General features: G+C 44.5%; 1 protein-coding gene across 6 annotated transcripts in view; it reads left to right on the forward strand.

Moving 5' to 3' along the window:
* The window catches only part of FAM193A (family with sequence similarity 193 member A), a 177,862-nt gene that overhangs the window by 121,556 nt on the left and 40,273 nt on the right, over window positions 1-16,033 (forward strand). For 5 of the 6 annotated variants that reach the window (XM_082609591.1, XM_082609592.1, XM_082609593.1 and 2 more), the window contains 6 exons: window positions 4,592-4,669; window positions 6,254-6,366; window positions 6,501-6,743; window positions 9,094-9,247; window positions 9,363-9,542; window positions 15,026-15,277. In XM_082609591.1, coding sequence (XP_082465717.1) covers window positions 4,592-4,669; window positions 6,254-6,366; window positions 6,501-6,743; window positions 9,094-9,247; window positions 9,363-9,542; window positions 15,026-15,277 — 1,020 coding nt within the window. The remainder of the gene's footprint in view (window positions 1-4,591; window positions 4,670-6,253; window positions 6,367-6,500; window positions 6,744-9,093; window positions 9,248-9,362; window positions 9,543-15,025; window positions 15,278-16,033) is intronic. The other variant, XM_082609595.1, reaches the window with a different exon arrangement.

Raw genomic sequence — 16,033 nt, forward strand, 5'->3', positions numbered from 1 at the left:
AGGAGGTGTGGAAGACTTGTACAATAAGAACTACAAAACATTGCTGAAAGAAAATAAAGAGGGCATAAATAAATGGAAACACATTCCTGTGTTCCTGGATTGGACAACTTAATATTGTTGAAATGTCAGTAGTACCTAAAGTGGTCTACACATTCAGTGCAATCTCTATCAAAACCCCAATGATGTTTTTTGAAGAATAGAAAAACCCATCCTAAAATTCATATGGGATCGCAAGGAACTCAGAATAGCCAGAACAACCTTGGGGAAAAAAAGAACAAAACTGGAGGGCTCACACTTTTGATTTGAAAACTTACTACGAAGCCACAGTGATCAAAGTGGTGTGGTATTGGCATAAAGACAGACATACAGACCAGTGGATACAGTAGAAAGCCCAGAAACAAACCCTTCCGTATATGGTCAGGTGATTTTTGACAAGGGTGCCAAGACCCTTCGATGGGAAAAAGACAGTCTTTTCAACAAATGGCGCTGGGAAAATTGGGTATCCACCTGCAAAAGAATGAAGTTGTACCCTTATCTAATACCATATGGAAAAGGTAACTCAAAGTGAATCAAGGACCTATGTGGAAGACCTAAAAACGTGGAAGAACCTTGAACACATTACTCTAAGTGAAATAAGCCAGACACACAAAAAGACATCCTGTCTGATCCCACTCACCTGAGGTCCCTAGAGTAGGCAAATCCATAGAGACAGAGAGTAGAAGGGTGGGTGCCGGGGGCCAGGGGAGGTGGGCGGTTATTGTTTAATGGGGGCTGCGTTTCACTTTTGCAAGATGAAGAGAGATGGGGATACCACTGAAATGGTTCAGATGGTTTATTTTATGTTACACGTATTTTACAAGGGGAAAAAAAAAAAGCATTCTCTGTCTTTTCACAGTGGAAAACCATCCTCTTTCACTAAAGCAACCCAAAGGTGCATTCTTATTTTCATTCACCTGTCAAGGAACTACAATGCCATTAATACCAATTAGGGAAATCGAGCAATTTTAGTTGCATCCAGAGGGTACCAGTCATTCTAGAATCCTTGGAATGGATATCAGTCTCTTCTGATCAAGTAGCATTTTAGAAACTACATAGTAATTCAAGATTGCAAAATGTTGCACATCTGTAAAATAATTAGTATTCACAAATAAGTATGGCCATGGGGAGACAGTTGACAGCTTTGAAATCCGTTGTTCTTGTTTGCTTGTAAAGATTTATCCTTTATTTGTTGTGTGACGCATATATAAGCCTACAGGTACCCAAATGTTCCACAAAATTAATCCCAGAGGCTGCAAAGAGAAGGTCAAAGAGGAGGTTTCTATTGATTATATTTATCAAACAACTCTGTACTGAGCTCTGTAATAAGATAAAGAAATGATTACTTTTTCTAATGTTTAGCTCATTTTAAATCATTTTTAAAATTTGCAACAGTAATAATTACTCATGAAAGAAAAATGTTTCTCCTGAAAACTGAAGACCCATGTTACGTAAACGGAGAATTAGCACCAATATTGAATCTTCCCATCCAAAACTATGGCATGTATCTCTTTTTTTAGGTTGTCTTTTATAGCCTATATTATGGTTTTATAGTTTGTACATTTCTTACTGAATTTATACGTAGGTGTTTTACAGTTTTTAGGGACTATCATTAGTAGCATCTTAAATGGTGGAATAAATTTTCTAAGGAGTTATTGCTGGTCCTTATAGGAAAGCTGAGTTCTGCTTTGTGTCCAGTCATCTCACCATGTTATCATCTCTCAAATAGTTCTGGAATTGATTGCTTTGAGTTTTCTAGGAGACCATGATATCGTTTACAAATAATAATAGTTTTGTCTTATCCTCTTTATTAGCATTTGAACTTTGTTTTGTTTTTTCACTTCAGCTAGAATCTTCACAGCGTCATGAGTAAAAGTGTTACTAGCAGTAGCATCCTTGTTCAGTTCCTGGCTATTGTGGAAATCTTTGGAGGTTTCACATTAAGTCTGATGCTTGCCATACAAATTTTTGATACTTTTTAGCAAATTAAAGAGCCCTTCCCTGGTGGCGCAGTGGTTAAGTATCTGCCTGCCAATGCAGGGGACACAGGTTCGAGCCCTGGTCTGGGAAGATCCCACACGCTGCGGAGTAACTAAGCCAATGCGCCACAACTACTGAGCCTGCGCTCTAGAGCCCACGCGCCACAACTACTGAAGCCCGTGCGCCTAGAGCCTGTGCTGTGCAACAAGAGAAGCCGCCACAGTGAGAAGTCTGCGCACCGCAATGAAGAGTAGCCCCAGCTCGCTGTAACTAGGACAGCCTGTGTGCAGCAATGAAGACCCAACACAGCTAAAAATAAATAAATTAATTAATTCAAAAAAATTTTTAAGTAGGGATAGACATTAAATTTGTATTTTTTTTTCTGTTTTTATGTGTTTCTGTATGAATTAGATTAGGCTTTCTAATTTTGAGACATCCTTGCATTCCTGGAATTAAACCCTACTAGATTATAATATATTATTCTTTAATCCATTATTAGGTATCTTATTTAGGATTTTTATATCTGTATTCTGAGGTATTGCTGAGTTTTCATCTTTGAGGTCTTGTTTGTTTTGTATAAAGGATAATTATGCTAATCTCAGAGAATGAATTGAGAACTTCCCATGTTTTTCCAGTATTTAGGAATAGTTCAACTTTCCTAATCTACAAAGTGTTTGCATAGACCCCACCATGAAACTTTGGGGCCTGGTTCATTTTTGCAGGGGAAGGAACAAGGACTCAGTATCTTTTACTGCCTTTTCAGTAAACATTGTGTTCATGAACCTACTTGGGGTTTTCTACTTCTTAAGTGAGTTTTACAAATTGATATTTGCCTGGGAAATTATCCACATCATTCATATAAAGGGGTGGGCTTAAGCTTGTGCTTACAGGGCAGCTGATGAAAATGGGTGCATGATGGCTACAGGAGAATTCCCCTGCCTCTAACTTCACACCGTAATGGGAGAGCACTTGCTCCCCTAAAAGGAGGCTGGCCAGTGCTCCTGGCGTCCCAGCTGTGCCCACAGCCTGCCCTCTGAGCTGTCCGGCTGTCGAGAGAGGCCAGAAGTCTAGATTGTTAGGTGAAATCTCAAAAGCTTTTTCATGTTGACTCAGCTTGTAAAACACATTGTGCAGGGCCAACAAGATAGCCATGAGCCACCTGTTTGCAGCTATTCTTTAGATATGAACGGCATAAATTGTACAGATGTTTTCTCTTGTGGTTTTAGAAAATCTTTGTATGTGTCCATGTCCTTTCTCACTCCCGCTGTTTTTGTTGTTCCTTTTCTTCCCTTGTTCGGCCTGGGAGGAAGTTCAGAGAACCAACTTTTGGGTTTATTGATCACATTTACTTCTTGGTTTTCCAAATTTCAGCTTTTACCTTTAATTCCTTATTAGTTGATTCCTTGTTTCATTTTGTTTGCGCTTCTTACATTGAACGCATACTTTTCAGGCTTTTTTTTTTTGGTTCTATTCTCTCATAAATGCCACCAAACTATACATTTTCTTCTATATCTTGGGCTCATCTTATAAAATTTGATTTGTGGGACTTTCCTTGTCAATTATTTCTAAACAGACTGTAATTTCAACTTCGGTTTCTTCTCTAATACTTTTAAACTATTAAAAAATTTTAAGTGCATGAATTTGATTTTATTGAGTTCCTCTTGTTTTATTATGGAGGGTTTACGGGCAGTTTTTTGTTTGTTTGTTTGTTTTAATTTGAAGATCTAATAGGCTATTTATTAGGTGTTTCGTAAATCGAGCAGCATCCCGTCCAGCAGCTGGGAGCATGCTCCCGGTTGGTAGTGTTTTCTTCCCTGTAGGACTGAATATATGCCCTCTTCCGTTTTTTTTTCTTCTAATAATTTTGAAGATATGTATCCCATATCCTTTCAGTGATTAATTTACAAGAATACATTTATATAAACACCAAGATTTAATCATTTCATAGCCTCCTCCTTCAAATAAGGCAGTGCCTTGAGCCCATTCTTAACTCCCTATTCCCCTCAATTTCTTTTTAGTTGTGGTAAAATCTACATTACTCAAAATTTACTACCCTAACCATTTCTAAGTCTACAGTTCATTCATACTGAGTACGCTCACATTGCTGTGACCGTCACCGCTGTTCACCTCCAGAACTCTCTCATCTTCACAAGCTGAAGCTCGTGCTTAAACAGCAGCCCCTGCCCCCTCCCTCCGCAGCCCCTGGTGCCTGCTGTGGCACTCAGGGTGACGTCCCCAGGGCTCACACTTCACGTGCAGGGCCCCTCGTGGTTGTTCAGTGAACCATGACTGTCCACTCACAGTATTGACAGATCCACCTCTGATATGTTAATTTCTCTTTAAAATCTGAACTCCTCGCTGTGTTTTTCATGCAAGAAAAGTATTTGCGATGATTTTGAGCGAGTCATGTGAGGCGCTGAGATCGAGTGTCAGGTAGCGTTTCTGTAGTGCTGCAGCTTCTGTCTGCAGACGCGGTCTCTCGTATGTATCCTTTTAAAAGTCTCCCCTTGAAAATGTCCGGGGTAGCTCTTGCTGGTACTAAGACTTTTTGTTTTTTACATCCCCCATGAATTAGATGACAATGAAAACCAAACAGCGCATGCTAACAGAAGACTGGGAGCTCTTTAAACAAAGGCGGTTCATGGAAGAGCAGGTGAGGCTGTGGACCGGAGGGGCGGTTCACAGGAATGGGAATTGCTCCCTGCGGGTGGACGGCTCCAAAAGACCAGCGCTTCAACACCACACTGCATGTTCTGCTCACTGTTTGTGGCAGTGGTGTAAACTGGTTTTCCTTCCGACTTCCTTCTCTCCTGCATCCCTCAGGGGACAGCCACATTTACAGAGCCACCCGCTCGGGCCACAGCCACCCCTAAGTCCCCACGGACTCCTCCTAGGTGGGTGGCGTGTCCCCGGTTTACTCGCCATGGTGCATACAGTGAAGTCGCAGGGCTGGGACTTGATGCGCTCCACATGTGCCAGGGGCCGTGCCTTTGTCGTGGCTGCTGGCGGCCCCGGCGCACCCCTTCCTCCAGCGGCTCTTCCCCCCACCCCTCTGCCTGCCGCTTTGGCAGGACTCCCGGGGGCTGCAGCGTGGTGGTCTCAGGGCCTTGGACTTCATTGGGAAACTTGCTTCCCATGCATGTGCCGGCTTCTCTCCCAGTTAGTCTCCCTTGCCGGGCGTGCTCCCTTGGCCTTCCCTAGGTGTCGGTGGCCCCAGCCTCGCCCGCACCCGTGGTCTCCTCGGCGCCACAGGTAGACAGAGGGCACCCGTGCTCCACTCGCTTACCTGTGTGGCTTCTGTCCTGTCCCATGGCTCTTCTGGCCACCACCCATCCCATTGCCCAAGCCGGTCCACAGGCTCCTTCTCTAAAATCCAGAGGCTCGCCCGCTCCAGTGGAAGTTTAGGTGCTGCTTCCCAGGCGGTTCCCGGGTCCACCCCTTCTCCGTGCTCCACTGGCGTCCTCTCCAGCTGGCCTTCCTCCCTGCTGCGCTCCTTCCCACCCACCCACTGCTATCTTGGTGCTGACTGTCCAGCTTCCATCTTGCCTCATAAACGTCTGTTTAACTCATGGGCGCTGGGTGCCACGGCTCTGTGTGCACAGGCCTGATGGTGGTGAGGCTGTTCCCCGAGACTCACTCCTGCTCAGCCCAGGCTCAGCAGCCGTCGAGAGTCTTGTGAGGGGATGCCCAGCTCAGTGCTCTTTGCTCGCCCGGACGCCCTCCTTGCCTCTGATGGGATTACCAGCACTGCACCTGGGCCTTGCTGAGTCTTGGCACCTGCCGGGCAGCTTCCCCACCTCTCCAGCATGCTGAGCAGATCTCCCGGGGCACCTTCTACAAATTTGGTTTCTTGCCTGTCCCCTCTTCCAGAATCTAAGGGCAGTGATTCTGAGGGCAGTGATTATCTCTACGTTCCTGGTACCTAGCAAGTACCAAGCCCATGGCAGATTCAGGGTAAAGGCTGGGTGTCTGCTGTGAGGGGCACTGCAGCATGTTTGCTGGTGAGGAAGGCTGTTAGGGGTTACTGGTCCCTGGCCTGTGTCAGGGCCTCTCCCAGCCCCACGGCTGTGTGCATCACACATCTGCAGCCCCTTTTCCTGGCCCTGCCCCACCTTAGGAAGCTGTGGTCATTGGTTCTGAGTGTGACACACACTACCATAATTACTAGAAGATATAAGCTGTGTCATGGGGCAGCGCGTCTTGCAAAACTAACCCGTTGTCTCGTGGTTTCCTCCAGTTGACGAACAAGAAGGCCATCACTGGCGAGAACAGCTTCACGGACACCATGAGGCACGTGCTGTCGTCGCGACTGAGCATGCCCGACTGCCCCAACTGCAACTACAGGAGGAGGTGAGCCTGTGTGTGCGCACCGCGGGCCTGCGGGACCCTCGCTGACCCCACAGAGGGCCGGCACCGACCTCTAAAGAGCACGGTCTGACCTTCTCTGTTGGCTGTCTCGGTAACTGTCCTTAATTCCCAATCAGATGTGCTTGCGATGACTGCAGCCTCTCACACATCCTCACTTGTGGTATCATGGACCCCCCCGTCACTGGCGACATCCACATTCACCAGCTACCACTCCAGGTGGACTCTGCTCCCGACTATCTCTCTGAGATGCGCCCACCTAGCGTGTCATCAGCAAGCTCAGGGTCAGGTTCCAGCTCTCCCATTACAGTTCAGCAACATCCCAGACTCATCCTCACAGACAATGGCTCTGCACCAACTTTGTAAGTCGTGACTTTGTCGTAAGGTTTCAGAAATTTAACTAATCCAGTGATGAGAAGTAGAGACAGTAATGTCTGCAGAAGGATGGATAGCATTATAGTGCTTTTCAAGAAAAAGGACCCTTCATTTTTTTAAACAGCTTTTAAAACATGGAATCAGTAAGCCCAAACTTTGACACTGTTTCATGACCTGCCTAAAAGAAGGTGAATGAATAAATGCAGTAAGGCAAACAAACACATGCTGGTCTGCAGGGAAGTGTTTCCCAGCGCCGGCCTGGCCCGCACTCACTGGATCGTGGGTGGCCAGCCCGCTGCTCATTCCACCTCATCGTCAGCCCAGCATCCATGATTGTTCCATGTCTTGCTGAGAACTCAGATGATCGCTTTAGCAAGCGATTGAAGGATTCTGTTCTCCATGTTCCCACGTGACCTAGAAGGATGTTTTGTACAAGCGAGGTGGCTGTGCAGCTGTCGCCAGTTCACAGGGAGGGGAGTGGGCCCGTGTTTCTTCAGACTTGTGGCCATGTCTTGTGTTGAGGCTACCTGCTCTAGCTTCTGGACAGGCTGCACGCGGGTATATGCTTTTATTTAAGAAATAAAACATGCCTTCTGCATGTCACAGTGTGTGTGGGTGCCAGGAGCCCTGTGGAGGTGACCGGCCCCCCCGCCACGGCTCCCAGTGGAGGGATGGGGCCCCGCATTTCTCAGACTTCTCGCTTCCCCCGTCTGGATTTCGCACGGTGACTCTGAGGCTTTCCTTCGGAGTCTTTCAATTCTCAATATGGATTTGGTCTCAAACACGAAATTAGTGTAAAGGGATTGATTGGCCTGAACGCCGTGACTCCTTTCACTGAATTCAAGGCGCTTCGTAACCGTAGAAGCCCTGTGCTCTCGGAGCCGGCGCAGTGTTGGGGGCTTCCTGGCTAGCAGCTGGCTAGCTCGTCACAGGCGTGTCCCGCAGCTCAGCTTGTGTGGTCGAATAAGAACTTACATTGGAAGAGCTCGCCCCACTCCTGTGTTGTGGCGGCTGGCGCCAGCTGTGGCCTCCCACACTCTGTTGAGTGGCGGAGCCGGGGCCACACGCGGATGCTCTGGGCGTCTGGCCGCCAGCACCTTGTGATCCGTGTCTTCCCGGTAGACACTCTGTGATCCGAGGACCTCCATGTGGCCGCTGGTTCGTGTTGTCTTTCGTGGTGCCGCTTCTAAGTTGGTGAAATGGAAGCGTGGCAGTTTAGTTGCTGGGCTGCAGTGCTGTCTGGACTTCACGGGTTCTGGGGTCGCCTCCATCGCATGGAGCACGTGGTTTAGTTCCTTCATCTCTGCGCCTTGGCTTCCTCCTCTGGGTCGTGGTGATGCTAACACCTCAGGAGCGGATGTGGGTGCAGCCCAGGGCAAAGCCTGCTGTTAGCTCAGGTGCAGTGGGCCCCCAGGAGGCCTGCTGGGCACCGTCCGTGCTTGCTGTGATGAGCTCCAGATGATAGCACGTTGTAGTCCTTTGACTCTTGTTTTCCTAAAAGTGGAAAAGAACCTGAGTTTGGCAATTCTGGACACTCTCCCCTAAAGCCAAAAGGTCTCCAGTTCTTAGGATTGCGCCTTCTGGAGGCCATTGAGTGTTGAGGCTCAAGGCGGACGTGGTGGCATGTTTACGTGGACCCGTGGGGTGTCCACTTACAGTCATGCCTTGAAGCATGCACGCTGAGCCAGGAACTCTGCGCCAGCTCTTTTCACGTACCAGAAAGTCATACATTTTAAGTGGTCTTCATAGGCTCTAGCCTTGAAGTCTTCTTGCTTTTTTTTGGTAGATATTCCATTTGCCCATCGCTTGGATGTCTTGCTAAAAGCTGATGATTAAGATTATGACTGGACTTGGCCACAGCTGGCCTTGTAGTGAAAAATCTTGTAGTATTTTGTCGCATAAGTGCCTTTAAGTTTCGTTCAGCTGGCTGTGTCTGAAATATTGGCAGTTATAAAAACAAATGGTAAAGATCTACGGTTGTTCTCCGTACCCCTTTAATTAGAATCAAAAATTGTGTCTGCTTGGAAATGGCAGAGAGAACAGTTGTACACCAGGGCACTTCAACTTGAATAGATTTGTAACATCAATTAATCTGATGAAATTTTGTGGTTTCCTTAATGTTTCTCCTTCTGGAGTCTTGTTTTCCGTTCTTCCAAATAGCACAAATGGTAATCTTCCAGGCATTTCCTCTTGCGTTCAGGTTACTAGGAGATGCTGAGGAGCACGCGTGGCACTCAGTGTAACACTCCCGTGAGCGAGAGCAGCGTCTGCTTGGCGGGTGGTGCACTCGCTGTGCTCGCTGTGAGCGGCCTCGTGCTGACGTCTCTGCTTTCTCAGTTGTAGTGATGATGAAGATGTTGCACCATTGTCAGCTAAATTTGCTGATATTTATCCACTGAGTAACTATGATGATGCCGAGGTGGTGGCCAGCATGAATGGAATCCACAGTGAACTGAACGGCGGCGGGGAAAACATGGCCCTGAAGGATGAGGTATGGGCATGCGTCTTCATAGTGACAGTAAGTGACATCAGACGGTGTCTGGTGTGTCAGTTTCCTCCATTCTTCTGTTTCAAAAAGTGTAAATTACAAAGGGTTGTTTTTAAAGTCCCCTCAGGTAAGCAGTACCAGCAGTAGTTCTTCAGAGGCTGATGACGAGGAGGCAGATGGCGAAAGTAGTGGGGAGCCCCCGGGAGCCCCAAAGGAAGACACAGCTCTAGGAAACGGGAGCCCTGGGAAGGAGGAAAGTAAAGTGGACAGTCCACCCCCGTCTTACTCAACTCAGCAGGTATGATTTTATTTTTTCGAACTTTGTTTTGCCAGAGGTCTCTTTTCTGCCTCTGGTTTCTCTAAACATGAGCGTTATTGAATACAGAATTTTATTTCTAAAAACTTATGAAGATTAGACCTGGAGAGAGTCGAGGCATACTTGCAAAATAAGCAAATGTGACTCGTACCCTCACTTTAATCTTGTTCCTCTTTCCTGAATCTGTAATCAACGTTATTTTTTTTTTGTGGCACCGCAGAGTAGCTCCAGATATTTAAGTGTTGTGGAGGCTTTTTGTCTGGGAAGCAAGGGAAGGGCTTTTTTTTAATAAAATGAAAGAGTGGAATGTTAAAATTTCAGAAAAGGTTGGTTTTGTAAGGAAGCTTTTCTTTCCTGATAGGTATCTGTTTTTCTGTTAACCAAAGGTGCGGGTACCTTACCAGACTATTATTTTTTCTTAGAGACTTAGAGTTTTATAATAGATGCTCAAGCAGTTTTTAAATAAAAGGAAGAACAAATGAAGGTCCAGGCTGATTAAAACCATTTTAATAGGTGGTGTAAATCTGCAGGAAAGGACACTAGAAGGTATTATTACCCTGAGAAGTCTCGCTCCCACCTCCTTCCTCATCTACCGGCTGCAGCGCCTGCTCACCCCCAGCCCCTAGTCCCAATACGTAACCAGTTTTACCTATTTAAAACTAGGTCCTTTCAGTGTTTATTTATGCAAATACAAATATTCTTCGCCTTTTCATGAAAAAGGCTTATACTAATGCACACTCTGTTCTCTTCCCTGCCTAGCAGTGTGTCCTGACAGGCTTCACCTGTACAGAGCGCACTTCCTCTTGCTCCGCTGCTGGTTTCTTTGTATTCCATCGTGTGGACGTGTCATAGTTTTGTTTTATTTTTCTCTTTAGTCCCTGCTGATGGACACTTGTGTTTGCTTCCGTTTGTTTTCCCATCATAAACTATTCAGTGAGTAACCTTACATATCTGACATTTTATACGTAGGCAGTTCTGTCCCTAGGAGCGGTAACCAGGAGTGGCTTTACCGGGTCAGAGCGTGATGCCCTCCCCTACCCTTGGAAGAGTTTTGAACTCTTGCCAGTCTGATAGATGAGAAGTGGTAACCCCGTGAGGTTTCAGCTTTCATTCCATTTTTTATGGGCAAAGTTGAGCATTCTGTCATATATTTAAGGGCCGTTTGGGTTGCATTTCCTTCTCTGTCTTGTTTTTGTGTGTGTGTGTGTGGTACGCGGGCCTCTCACTGTTGTGGCCTCTCCCGTTGCGGAGCACAGGCTCCGGATGTGCAGGCTCAGCGGCCATGGCTCACGGGCCCAGCTGCTCCACGGCATGTGGGATCTTCCCGGACCGGGGCACGAACCCGTGTCCCCTGCATCGGCAGGCGGACCCCCAACCACTGTGCCACCAGGGAAGCCCCTCTGTCTTGTTTTTGAGTTTAATAATTCTTTGTGGGGACTTCCCTGGTGGTCCATTGGCTAAGACTCCACACTCCCAATGCAGGGGGCCCGGGTTCGATCCCTGGTTGGGGATCTAGATCCTGCATGCCTCAACTAAGTGTCCACATGCTACAACTAAAGATCCCGCATACCAAAACGAAGATCCTGCATGCCACAACTAAGACCCAGCACCTCCAAATAAATAAATATTTTTTAAAAAAAAAGTTCTTTATATATTGGTACAGGTCATTTATCAAGTATGTGATCTACAAATATTTTCTTTTGGTCTGTGGTATGTCTTAGTTTTTTATGGTGTTTTTGAAAAGCAAAAGTTATTAATTTTGATGCATTCCAGTTTATAAATTTTTTCTTTTATGAATCATGCTTTTGAAGTCATACCCAAGAAAATTTTACCTAATACAAAACTCTCTTTTCCTCTATAATATTTATAATTTTGGCTCTTACTTAGGTCTGTGGTCCATTTGACTCAGTTTTGCTTATGGTCTGAGGTTAGGGTCCAAATTCATGTTTTTGCATATTTGGGTATCCAGTTGTCCCAGTACCATTTGTTGAAAGGGCCATCCTTTCCCCTGTTGAATTGCATTGGCTATTTGTCGCAATCAATTGACTATAAATGTATGGGTTAATGTCTGTACTCAGTATCCTGTTCATTTGATCTCTGCGTCCTTAAACCCATACTCTACTTGACTATTGCTTTATTGTAAGTTTGGAAATTGGGTAGGATCTGCCCTGCAGCTTGGCGGGCCTTTTTCAAAATTGCTTAGGCTTTTCAAAGTCCTTTGCATTTCCATATACATTTTATTTTTTATTTTATTTATTATTATTATTATTTTTTTTTTTTTTTTGCCATACTGCATGGCTTGTGGTATCTTAGTTCCTCAACCAGGGATTGAACCTGGGCCACCACAGTGAAAGCACCGAGTCCTAATCACTGAACCACCAGGGAATTCCCCGTATACATTTTAGGAACAATTTGTTACCTTCTACAAAAAGTCCTGCTTGGATTTTGATAGAGGTTGCATTGAATTCTTGAATATTTGATAGAATTCATCAGCAAAATTCTCTGGGCCTAATCTTTTATTTGTGGGATGATAAGGATCAATTTTGGGAAAATACAGTCTTAACAAAATTGAATCTGTCAGTCAGTGACCATGCTGTTTCCATTTATTTAGGTCATCTTTAATTTCTCTCAGCAGTTTTTAAAAATTTCTAGTCTGTGGTTCTCGAACATGTTTCTTAAATTTATTCTTAAGTATTAGATGTCTTTTGATTCTATAGTAAAGGTGTTCTCTAATTTTGATTTTCAGTTGATTGTTGGTAATATATAGAAATACAATAGATTCTTATATACTGATCTTGAATTCTGCAGCTTTGCTAATAAACTTGTTTTAGAAGGGTTGAAGTTTTGTGGGTTTGTTTTTGGGTTTTTTTTTTTTTTTTTGGTAGATTACTTTGGACTTTATACATGCAAGATCATGTTGTCTGTGAATAAACAGTTTTACTTCTTCCTTTCCAATCTGGATTCATTTAATTCCCTACTCTTGCCTTATTGAGCTAGCTAGAACCTCCAGTACAGTGTTGAATACAAGTGGTGCAAGCAGATGTCTTTGCTTATTCGAGTGTTAGGGGTAAAGCATTCAGTCTTTGACCAGTAAAGTATGATGCTAGCTGTAGGTTTTTCATAGATGTCCTTTGTCAAGTTGAGGAAATTCTGTTCTACTCCTAGTTTCTTGGGAGTTTTATCATGAACATGCTTTGGGTTTTTCAGATGCCTTCTCTGCATCTGTTGAGATGTCCGTGTGGTTTTCATCCTTTATTCTGTTACCGTGGTGTATCTCATCAAGGGATTTTCATATATCAAACCAACCTTGAGTTCCTGGGATAAATTCCACTTGCTCATGGCATAGAGTCCCTTTTTCATATGTTGCTTGATTGGTTATGTTGTTAGGGTTTTTGCATCTGTGCTAATAAAAGATACTGTTCTATAGTTGTCCATCCTTATGATGTCTTTGTCTGGCTCTGGTATCAGGGTGATACCTGCCTCATAGAATGAGTTGGGAATTGTTTGTTCTGCCTATGTTTTCTGAAGGAATTTGTCTAAGATTGAGATTTCTTAAATATTTGATAGAATTCACAAGTGAAATCCCATGAGCCTGGTCTCTTTTTGTGGAAAATTTGTAATTACTAATTCAAATTTTGTTTACTTTCTACAGGTCTATTCAGATTTTCTGTTTCTTCTTGGGTTGAGTTTAATAACTTGTGTCTTTTTAGGAATTTATCCATTTCATCTAAGTTGTCTAATTTGATATCATATGGTTGTTTATTATACTCTCTTTTAATTCTGTAGAGTCTGTAGTGATGTTAATTCCTGATTTGGGTAATTTTGTTTACTCCTTTTTAACCCCCTCAGTCAGCCTGGCTATAGGTTTGTCCATTTTTGTAAATAACCAATTTTGGGGTTTGTTACTTTTCTCTGTTTGTCTCTTTTCTCTTTCATTGATTTCTGTTCTGATCTCCATTATTTCTTTCTATATTCTTTGGGTTTGATTTGTTCTGTTTCTAGCTTGTTGAATCTAAAGCTTAGGTAACTGATTTTAGAGCTTCCAAATTTACTGAGACTTGTTTTATGGCCTCACATGTGGTCTGTGCTAGAGGTGCACTTGAAAATAATTTGTATTCTGCCCCTGTTAGGTGGAGCTGCCTGTAAATGAAAGTTGGGTCAAGTTGATTGATAGCGTTAGTCAAGTCTTCTATAGCCTTACTGATTTTCTATTTAGTTCTGAAAATTTTTGAGAGAGACATATTGAAGTCTTCAAGTATACCTTTTGGGTTGTCTGTTCCTTTTTCAAATCTGCCAGTTTTTGATTCATGCATTTTGGGGCAGTGTTGTTGAATGTGTATCCATGTAATTATTGTTCTATCTCCCTAATATATTGGCCCTTTTGTCATTATGAACGGTTTCCCTGCTAATACTTCTTATCTTAGACTATTTTGTCTAATATTAATATTCCACCTGTCTTCGGAGTATTGTTATGTTATATATTTTTTCAGCTCTTAATTTCAGCTTCTTTGTGTCTTTGAGTCTAAAATTTGCCTTCCAGGCTTTTAGTTTGGTCTCATATTTTTATCCTATCAGTCCTTGCCTTTTGTTTGAAATGAGTCATTTACATTTAATGTAATTATTGATAATATTTACATTTACCATTTTGCTGATTCTTTCTATATGTCTCATGTTTTTTGTACCTCTGTCCCTCCTTTACTTCCTTTTTTGATATCAAAGAAAATTTTAGTGTACCATTTTAATTCTGCTATTGATTCTTGAGTTACATTTTTTTGTTTGTTTGTTTGTTTTAAAGTTTAGTTCTTTAAGGAGTGTGGGGAGTTGGGAATAGGAAGAGCCCTGGGCGAGAAGGCTAGACTCCTTCTGCTCTTACCTAAAAGTTCTAGCAGATTTGCATGAATAAACGCTTCTCAATTTGTTTTTTTCCTTTGGTTGATTTCCAGAGCCTCAAAACGATTGCCTTTGACAATTATGTTCAGTTTTACACTTGTTTTGAGGGAGCAGAGTCACCGACTGCTTCATTCCAACTTAGCCAAAGTCCCATCTCTGGTGATTTTGAAGAATCTCTGTGTAACCATCCGTTAAGCAGTGTGAGCCCGGCGGAGCCTGGCACTGGTGGCCTTGTTGTCCTTGGTCCCAGCTCCCTCTCTCCACTCTGCCATCGTGCCAGTCCCCTTGCCCCTGCTCAGACAGGCACGGAATGCAGGTGGGTGTGGCTGCTGCCTCAGCAGACACCCAGCTGGGGTGAGGTGCGCACCCCCTTCTCTTTTCAGGTCTCTTCAGTCCCAGTCCTGGGGGCCCTCGTTTACCTCACAAGGAGGGACCCGTCAACCTGGGGTGTCAGGACGGGCCCTGCTGCCTTTGTATCTGCTGTGTGACTGACTCTAATTCAGTCCGTACAATTCTTTGTTTCCCTAAATACTAAATACTCATTTACTAAATACTTCTTTTTTCTTTCCCTTTAGGCAGAGCAAGCCCCAAACACTTGTGAATGTCATGTCTGTAAACAAGAGGCGTCTGGATTGACGCCGTCGGCAGTGACCGCTGGAGCCCTTCCTCCCGGCCACCAGTTCCTGAGCCCCGAGAAGCCCACACACCCCGCTCTGCATCTTTACCCCCACATCCATGGACATGTGCCCTTGCACGCCGTCCCACACCTGCCTCGCCCTCTCATCCACCCCACCTTGTACACAGCGCCCCCCTTCACACACAGTAAGGTAAGTCAGGGCAGAAAGGTCTGGAAAGCTCACCCGTCACTCAGACCTTGAGGGGTACATGTTGAAACAAACGGAAATCCAGAAATTGGCAGCTTGTGTAGGACAGCATCCACGCTTGATTGGAGGGTCTGTAAATGTTTCCTTTTACCGTAATACCTTAAACTCTTAGAATTTTGAACCTTTACACTTGTAAAAACAATCATGAAAGTCATGGTTTATTCCTCCAGAATTAACTAGTACGTGAAGAGTTTTTTCAGATGGTGCCGGAGTGACAGGTTGTGCTCAGGGACCTTCCACACGGGGCTTCTCCCCACTCAGAGAGCAGGTCAGTTCTCTACCCGCAGCTTTTCGAGGCCTGACTCTTTTTCTCAGTGTGGTGGGTAAAATAATTCGAATGTGACATGAGTCCTCTTAACGCTGGCTGGGCTCTACAGGGTCTAAAATGACTGTCCTCTAAGCATGAGACCGAGGACTTTTATGTAGAAAGGAACAAGCTTGAAGGAGGGACCCTGGGTGCCATGCAGTGCAAGCCCGTGTGCCGGCAGGTGAGTGGGAGGGGCTGGGGGCAGACCGGGAGGCCTGGCCAGGAGAGTAGTGAGGGGCTGGGAAAGTGTGTTTTGCGTGCATTTCTTCTCCGAGAACCTCAGGTTTGTTTAGTATCTTAGACTTTGCAGTGAGATTTTCAGGTTAGTTTTGTTCTTTGTGCCTCTCTAGCTATTTTGAACTTACCTTTATTGACTCTTATCATGAATTTTT

Source organism: Mesoplodon mirus, assembly GCF_964341445.2.
Source record: "Mesoplodon mirus genome assembly, chromosome: 2".
In the NCBI taxonomy this organism is placed as follows: domain Eukaryota; kingdom Metazoa; phylum Chordata; class Mammalia; order Artiodactyla; family Ziphiidae; genus Mesoplodon; species Mesoplodon mirus.